At 37.0% G+C, this 8,806-nt stretch overlaps 1 protein-coding gene across 3 annotated transcripts in view; it reads left to right on the top strand.

Annotated features, from left to right (window-relative positions):
• USP14 (ubiquitin specific peptidase 14) overlaps nucleotides 1-8,033 on the top strand; it is a 48,851-nt gene extending 40,818 nt beyond the window's left edge. Inside the window, exons 12-15 of one of the 3 annotated variants that reach the window (XM_007448615.1) lie at nucleotides 370-498; nucleotides 5,660-5,720; nucleotides 6,087-6,194; nucleotides 6,853-8,033. In XM_007448615.1, coding sequence (XP_007448677.1) covers nucleotides 370-498; nucleotides 5,660-5,720; nucleotides 6,087-6,194; nucleotides 6,853-7,004 — 450 coding nt within the window. In that variant the 3' untranslated portion in view covers nucleotides 7,005-8,033. The remainder of the gene's footprint in view (nucleotides 1-369; nucleotides 499-5,659; nucleotides 5,721-6,086; nucleotides 6,195-6,852) is intronic. The other 2 variants (XM_007448613.1, XM_007448614.1) reach the window with 2 other exon arrangements.
• The last annotated feature ends 773 nt before the right edge of the window (nucleotides 8,034-8,806 follow it).

Below are 8,806 nucleotides of genomic sequence, written 5' to 3' on the forward strand. Positions count from 1 at the left end.
CTAAAGCTTTTTTTTTTTTTTTTTTTTTAATGCTAGAGTAAACTGAGAAACCCAGTTGGAACTGAGCTATGTAGCCCATTTAACGTAAGCTCCACCCCTCATACACAAATTTGGTGGAACCAGAAATCATTAGTCTCCTCAAATACTCATCACAAAATAGTATTTGCTAGGACTGTGTAAAGTAGAAAGCTATTAGCATTAAGGACCAATTTAAGCAGGTTTTATTTTTATTTCTTACTGTGTGCATTTGACTTAAACTGGGAATTAGCTTTAAAAAAAAAAAAAAAAAAAAAAAAAAAAGTGTGATAAATATTTTAAATAACTACCTTTATAAGTCTGTTTACCCTTTTCTTTTTGGTTTGTATATAGGATGTTAAATTTCCTCTTATGTTGGATGTGTATGAACTGTGTACACCAGAACTTCAAGAGAAAATGATTTCTTTTCGATCAAAATTCAAGGATCTGGAAGATAAAAAAGTAAATCAGCAGCCAAAGACAGTAGGTTCTTATTGGTCATTTTCTAATCTTAATATGTTTATCTTTAATCAGTGCCCAGTATTCATTTTATATTGTTAACCTATTAGTAAAAATGGATGAACCTGTGTTTAGCATATATACAAATCTTGCAGATATTGGTGCAAGCCCTTAAAGTTTTAGGTGTGTTTTAGCATAAGAAAAAGAACTCTAGCTATGCTAAATGGGTCCTTTATGGTAGAATAAACTTAATATTTTCTTTTCCCATAAAAATCTTCAGCTTATATTCCTTTTATATCAATATTTATTTCCTCAAAGCACTTCACGTAAAACCTTGCCTTGTATAATTCAGAGTATTTTATTATTTTCCTTGTAAGGCATCTCCATTTTTTAAAATGGAGTTAGTGTTATCGAATATTGCTTCATTATGCCCACTGTGACAACTTAAGTCATATCTTTTAACAAGCACCTATAACTGTTAAAATTATAACCGTAGCAACTTTATATTTAATAAATTGTATATTTTAAATTCAGAGAAGGGACAGCTGAATTATATGTTGGATTGTTTTCTTCAAAAGGAAAAGGATATTTCCTGGTAAATAGGAATATTTCCAGTGTGATATTATATACCAAATTTTAAAATTAAATTCTTCTGCAGGTTACTCTGTGTGTGTGTTAAAAGTATTTTTTAAAAAATTAAACTTTGAGATAATTGTAGAATCACATGAAGTTATAAGAAATAATAGAGTTCCTGAGTACCTTTTACCTAGTTTCTCCTAGTGGTAACATCTTGCAAAGCTGTAATACAATATCACAACCAGGATACTGACTTTGATGTAGTCTAGATGCAGTACATTTCCTCTGCCACAACGATCCCTCATGCTGCCCCTTTGTAGCCAAAGCCATTCTCCTTTCCTCCTACCCCCTTCTTTTTTAAAAAAAAATAAATTAATTAATTTTTGGCTGTGTTGGGTCTTTGTTGCTGGTGCAGGCTTTCTCTGGTCACGCGCGGTGACTGGGGGCTCTTTGTGTGGTGTGCGGGCTTCTAGTTGTGGTGGCTTTTCTTGTTGCGGAGCATGGGCTCTAGGCGTGGAGGCTTCAGCACTTGTGGCTCACAGGCTCAGTAGTTGCGGCGTGTGGGCTTCAGTAGTTATGGCTTGCGGGCTCCAGAGTGCAGGGTCAGTAGTTGTGGCGCACGGGCCTAGTTGCTCCGCGGCATGTGAGATCTTCCCAGACCAGGGCTCAAATCCGTGTCCCCTGCATTGGCAGGCAGATTCTTAACCACTGCGCCACCAGGAAAGTCCATTTCTTGTACTTTGGTTAAATTTATTTGTAACTTTTTGTAAATGGCATAGTTTTTAAAAATTTCATTTTTGCATTCATTGCAGTTAATTTTTGTATATTGATCTTACATCCTCTACTCTCCTGAATTGGTTTATTAGCTGTTTTTTTCTCTTATTTTTTTTGAAAGAGATTGTGTAGAATTGGTGTTAGTTCTCTTCTAAACGTTTGGTAGAATTGTCTTGGTCAGACAGTCTTGGCCTGCAGAGTTCTTTTTCAGGAGTTCTTTTTTTTTGTGGTACGCGGGCCTCTCACTGTTGTGGCCTTTCCCCTTGCGGAGCACAGGCTCTGGACGTGCAGGCTTAGCGGCCATGGCTCACAGGCCTAGCCGCTCTGCGGCATGTGGGATCTTTCCAGACCGGGGCACGAACCCGTGTCCCCTGCATTGGCAGGCAGACTCTGAACCACTGTGCCGCTAGGGAGGCCCTTTTTCAGGAGTTTTTAAATTAAAAATTCAACTTTATCGTTATGGGCTATTCAAATTTATATCATATTGGGTATGTTTTGGTAGTTTGTGGTTTCGTGGAATTGATCCATTTCATCTAGCTTGTCAATTTTATGTGTGCACAGTTGTTCCTAGGATGATGATTATTCTGATGTTTGCACGGCGTGTAGCGACATCTGTCCCATTTCATTCCTGATATTGTAAATTTGTGTCTATTTTTTCTCTTTGTCAGTCTTGCTAGAGGATTGTCAATTTTATTGCTCTTTTCAGAGAACTAGCATTTCGTTTCATTGATTTTTCTCTATTTTTCTGCATCTCGTTTTATTGATTTTTACTCTTACTATTTCCTGATTTCTGCTTGCTTTGGGTTTATTTTCTTCCTCTTTTTCTAGGTCCTTATGGTGTGGGTACTTAGATCTTTTATTTCAGACTTCCTGTTTTCTGATGTGTGCATTTAGTGTTGTAAATTTCCTCTTAGCAGTGCTTTCAGATTGTATCCTACAAATTGTTGTATTGCATTTCTATTTTCATTATGTTTCTTGTATTTTTAAAAAATTTGAGACTTCTCTTTGACCTTGGATCATTTAGAAATGTCTTGTTTAATTTACAAGTGTTTGGAAAATTTCCTGTTATCTTTTTGTTACTGATTCTAGTTTGAGTCGATTGTGGTGAGAAAACACCCTCGTGTGATTTAAATTCCTTTAAATTTGTTGAGTTTTGCTTTATGGCTCAGGATGTGATCTATCTTGGTAAATGTTCCATGGGCACTTGAAAAGAATGTGTATTTTACTGTTGTTGAGTATTATGTGATGTTGATTAGATCCAGTTGGTTGATGGTGTTGCTTTTTCCTGTAACCTTGCTGTTTTTCTGTCAGTTGTTGAAAGAGGAGTAGTGAAGTCTTCAACTAAAATTGTGGATTTGTATGTTTCTCCATTCATTCAGTGCTGTTAGCTTTTTGCTTTTCATGTTTTGTAACTGTTATTTGGTGCATACACATTTAGGATTTGCTCTGTCTTCTTGGTGGAGTGATTCTTTGATTATTATGCAGTGTCGCTCTCGGTTTGTGGTCATTTTCTTTGTTCTGTAGTCTACTTTATCTGATAATAATATTGCCACTGCTGCTTTCCTTTTGTTAATGTTTTGCATGATACATCTTTTTCCATTCTTTTTTTTTTTTTTGGCGGTACACGGGCCTCTCACTGTTGTGGCCTCTCCCGTTGTGGAGTACAGGCTCCAGATGCGCAGGCCCAGCGGCCATGGCTCACGGGCCCAGCTGCTCCGTGGCATGTGGGATCTTCCCGGACCGGGGCACGAACCCGTGTCCCCTGCATTGGCAGGCGGACTCTCAACCACTGCGCCACCAGGGGAAGTCCCTTTTTCCATTCTTTTACTTTAAATTTGCCCATGCTATATTTGAAGGTAGTTTCTTATAGACAGCATATAGCTGGGTCATGTTTTTTTTGTTTTTTTTTTTTTTTGCAGTATGCGGGCTTCTCACTGTTGTGGCCTCTCCCCCGTTGCGGAGCACAGGCTCCGGACGTGCAGGCTCAGCAGCCATGGCTCACGGGACCAGCCGCTCCGCGGCATGTGGGATCCTCCCAGACCGGGGCATGAACCCATGTCCCCTGCATCGGCAGGCGGACTCTCAACCACTGCGCCACCAGGGAAGCCCTGGGTCATGTTTTTTAATCCTATGTTAACCTGTCTTTTTATTGGTACATTTAGACCATTTACATTTCATGTAATTCTTAATATGTTAGTGTTTGAATCTATTTTATATTTTGCTGTTTGTTCTGATTTTTGTTTCTGTTTTCCCTTCTTGTAGGTTACATGAACATTTTTTAGAATTCTAGTTTATGTATAATTTTTTTTTTGAAGAATTTGATTTTTAAAAAATTTATTTTATTTTTGGCTGCATTGGGTCTTTGTTGCTGCACACAGGCTCCCCCTAGTTGCGGCAAGCAGGGGCCACTCCTTGCTATGGTGCGCGGGCTTTTCATTGCAGTGGCCTCTCTTGCCATGGAGCGTGGGCTCTACGGCTTTCGCGCTTCAGTAGTTGTGGTGCACGGGCTCAGCAGTTGTGGCTCACGGGCTCTAGAGTGTAGGCTCAGTAGTTGTGGCACATGGGCTTAGTTGCTCCGCATCATGTGGGATCCTCGCGGACCAGGGCTCAAAACCATGTCCTCTGCATTGGCAGGTGGATTCCCAACCACTGCACCACCAGGGAAACCCATGTGTAATGTTTTTTAATGTGTTTCTTTGTATAGCCTTTTTTTGGGTTGCTCTAGGTGTTAAAAATATATAAAGGAATGGTTGACCTAATTGCCTTTCTTTGTTGTAAGATCCTTTGGCTTCTTGTCACTTTAGCTATCTTTTAAACTGCTTGCATTGTCTTCATTATCATTATAGTCTTCAAGAACTTTGTGTCCATATGCCTAAGTAAGTTTTTTTTTTTTAATTTTTATTTTATTTATTTATTTTTGGCTGTGTTGAGTCTTTGTTGCTGCACGTGGGCTTTCTCTAGTTGTGGCGAGAAGGGGCTACTCTTCCCTTCGGTGCGCGGGCTTCTCATTGTGGTGGCTTCTCTTGCTGCGGAGCACGGGCTTTAGGCACGTGGGCTTCAGTAGTTGTGGATTGCGGACCCTAGAGCACAGGCTCAGTAGTTGTGGCTCACGGGCTTAGTTGCTCTGTGGCATGTGGGATCTTCCTGGGCCAGGGCTCAAACCCGTGTCCCCTGCATTGGCAGGCAGATTGTTAACCACTGCGTGACCAGGGAAGCCACTGCTTAGTTGTTTTTATATTACACACTGAAATGGGTTGAGGCAAGAGAGTTCCCACTGAAGATCCTTGTCTAAAGTTGTAAATCATGCCTCTTAATTTAGGTAAATACTTGCTGAATTAAATATTTCAGTTCATTTGAGCTGAAGTGGCAGGTGGCTGTGGCTTAGCAGATATAATATTAATTGCAGTAATTCAACTTCTTTTTTTTGAGGCAGGTTTTCTTTTGTTTTGTCTTCACCTATATGGTTTGATAGTGTTCTGGAAAAGTTGCAGAATTGGGTTTTCTTTTTCTACCCTAGAGCAGTGTTTATCTGTACTCTGTATTCACTGGTGTGCTCTAGGTTTAGTGGTTTGAAGTTGGTTCTGTAATCAGGATCTCCTGCTATACATATGAGACTGTATGTTGTTAAAGAGTAGGACTTTTGGGTTTACAGTTTTATGTTAACTGTAGCTGTATCATTTGAGCAATTTGTAAGGCAGATCATATTTTTTCTTTGTCTTGCCTTGGTGATTTGCATTATAGACAGTAAATATTTGTGGAGATGGATACTCATTGAGAATATAAATTTTATTTCCAATATCATGAAAACTTAAAATTAAAATTTTTTTCCCCTCAGAGTGACAAAAAGAGTAGTCCCCCAAAAGAAGTTAAGTATGAACCCTTTTCTTTTGCTGATGGTAAGTGAAATCTTCATTTGAGTTTTACTGTGTGTAGTGTTTTTTTTTTTTTAAGGTAAAATTAGTCTTTCCACATATCTGTTTTTTTCAGATACTGTGCTTTAAAAAAAAGTTGTTTCTTATAATTTACTGTAGTATGACATAGTAAAAAAAATCACTTTTTAGTGAATATATGTTCTATGAATGGTAGCATACTTCTTAAAACATCTTTCATGAACCTTTAATTGGACAGTAGTATCTTATTGGATTTTAACAATAAAGTAGTACTTCTCTAGGCTAAACTTGAGTTGTTCTTGCTTGTTACTAAGCTTGAGAAAGCACATATCTGTTCATTTCTAATATTACTGGGTTTACATCTTTCTTTAGACATTGGCTCCAATAATTGTGGATACTATGACTTACAAGCAGTGCTAACACATCAGGGAAGATCTAGCTCTTCAGGGCATTATGTATCATGGGTGAAAAGGAAACAAGGTAAAGATTCTGTTTTTTAAAATTGTTTCATACTATTTTGATAAGTTGTTTAGATTTTTAGCACATTTGTTCTCAAACTTTTTGATCTCAGAACTCCTTTTGTATTCTTAAATTATTGAGGATCCCAGAGAGCTTCTGTTTATGAGGATTCTCTTAATATTTGCTGTAATAGAAATTAAAACTGAGAAGTTAATTCTTGTAAAACTAACAGTAATGAAGTCATTACATATTAACATAAATAACATTTTCAAAATAAAAATTACAATCTTTTCCAAAACAAAAAAAGGCAAAAAATGATATTGATATACATTTTTCTAAGTCTGTTTTGTTAGGCTTATTAGGAGACAGCTGGAATTCTCCTGTTTCTGCCTTTAGTCTGCTGCTTTATCACACATTGTGTAACCTCTGGAGAATTCCAAAGCACACTTCACAGAATGAGGGGGAAAAGGGAAATAATGCAAGCAGGAGTGTTGTTGTAACCTCCATGGAACCCCTGAAAAGATCTTGAACCTGAGTTGTCCCTGGACCACTCTTTGAGAACTGTTGGTATGGCAGATGGAATACTACTGTACATAAAATTACTCAGTACCTCTTTTGCAATGGAACTCTGAAAAAATCATATTTGAGATTAATTTCATTCTTCTCTTTTGCACTTTAGATGAATGGATTAAGTTTGATGATGATAAGGTCAGCATCGTGACACCAGAGGATATCTTGAGGCTTTCTGGTGGTGGAGACTGGCATATAGCTTATGTTCTACTCTATGGGCCTCGCAGAATTGAAATAATGGAAGAGGAAAGTGAACAGTAATCTTCATTTTAGCTATTTATGCTTAGGTGTGAAATAAATGTTGTTTGTTGATCATTTCTATAACCCAGAGCTTTAAAGGAAGATTTTTAGGTGGTTTTACATGTTTCCCCTCATGTGGAACAAAAGAGGGCAGAAGCAGACCAGTCTGTGTTATCAACCTAAAAAATAACAGAAAAGAGAAAATTGCCTTTGGACTGTGCTGCCCTAATAAAGATGACAGGAAGACATTTTTAAAAAGCTTATTTCTTGGATTAATTTTTAAAAATTATGAGTTGAAATGCCTTTCAACCATTACCTTCTGTGATAATTTTTCTTCCTGTCTTTTTCAGCCCAAGATTCAGCAATCAGATGTTTATTGCACACCTATTACTCTATTATTTGTTGTTTTTGCATGGTTCAAACCACCAGTGATTCAGTAGCTGCCCATCCTTTGCATTATCTAACAAAAATTTTGCCAGGACGGTGGAAAGGAAGTTAAGTGTTGATCTCATTGTGTAACTCAGTGCTGCTGTCCATCCCATGGAAACATGGGTACAATCAAGTATTTGTCCAGCCTGACTGTTGCTGGCTTTTCATGACTTTAAAATAAATTGTGATCAATAATAGTACATTTGATTATACATTTATTACTGTGTCTCTGATGTACTAGGTTTGTACATTTAACTTTGCAATGGTTTTGTAGTAATCAACCTTAAAAATAATGTTGACAAGCTCCAGTTGCTTATTTTTAGAAAATTAGGATATTTAATAAAAAAAACAAAACAAAGAGGGACTAACAGCGTTTGACCTCAAGTCTTTTGTCTGTTGAGTGTTGGAGCTTGGCTGAAGTTCAGATATGTTTACTACTATTACAGTTTCTGCAGATGGTTAAACTATGCTCTTAAGCATCCATTTAAAAATAGTCTTCTTTGCCTGCTAGCATAATATTGTTTAAAAAGGAATAGAGTTGTAAAAGTAATGGAGTTCTTTGGATGCTGAATGCAACCATGTTATCAAATCTGTACCTTGGCTCAGTTGGGTGTTTATTTCTACTCCCGTCAACTCCCAAATTCTTAATGTCTATCAATCAGAATTTAGTACCAATGATTTTTAAAGTGATGGTAGAAATACCAGAGTATGAGATATCTCAATATATGGTATGTTTCTTCCATTTTAACACTCTAGTTGATTCATTTTTGTTTTAGGAGCCTTGCTTGGTTGCAAAAGGGTAGAGTATCAGCTGACTTGTCTGATTTCCTTTGAGTTAGATATTTATAATAAAGTTTTGGGGATTATCGTGAAACCTCATCTTTGCTTTTGCTGTTTTAATGCTCTGCAGAGCATAGTAGTGATAACTATTAGATTCTTAGAGAATAATGGCCATTTCCTCTCAAGTTTGAACAATGTAATATAATCTAAGAACACTAGGGGATAAAATAAGCATTTCAGGAAAATTTATTTGTAAATAGCTTCTTCAGCTAAGCTTTAATAATTGGCAATCAGTACTCCTTTTGCCTTGGAGGGGGTATAGCATAGAATAGGGAGGATGAGACCATAAGAATTGTAATGATTCTTTTATATATTGGTGTGATGCTTGTAAATTTGTGAAGTTTTTTTATTCACTAATTTTGTTCTGAACAATTTTGAGGACACCAATTTAGGAATTAGAATTCAGATTTTACGATTTGGAGGATGCTGTAGCTACTAGATCAGGTAGGGTTAGAACAAAGTATATAAGCCTTGTATGGAATTAGCATTTTAAATTATAATTCCTTAACTGTCATTACAAAACACTTCCTTTTATTTGATCCAGAAAAGCATTA

This window comes from Lipotes vexillifer, unplaced genomic scaffold (genome assembly GCF_000442215.2).
Source record: "Lipotes vexillifer unplaced genomic scaffold, Lipotes_vexillifer_v1.1 scaffold168, whole genome shotgun sequence".
Taxonomy (NCBI): domain Eukaryota; kingdom Metazoa; phylum Chordata; class Mammalia; order Artiodactyla; family Lipotidae; genus Lipotes; species Lipotes vexillifer.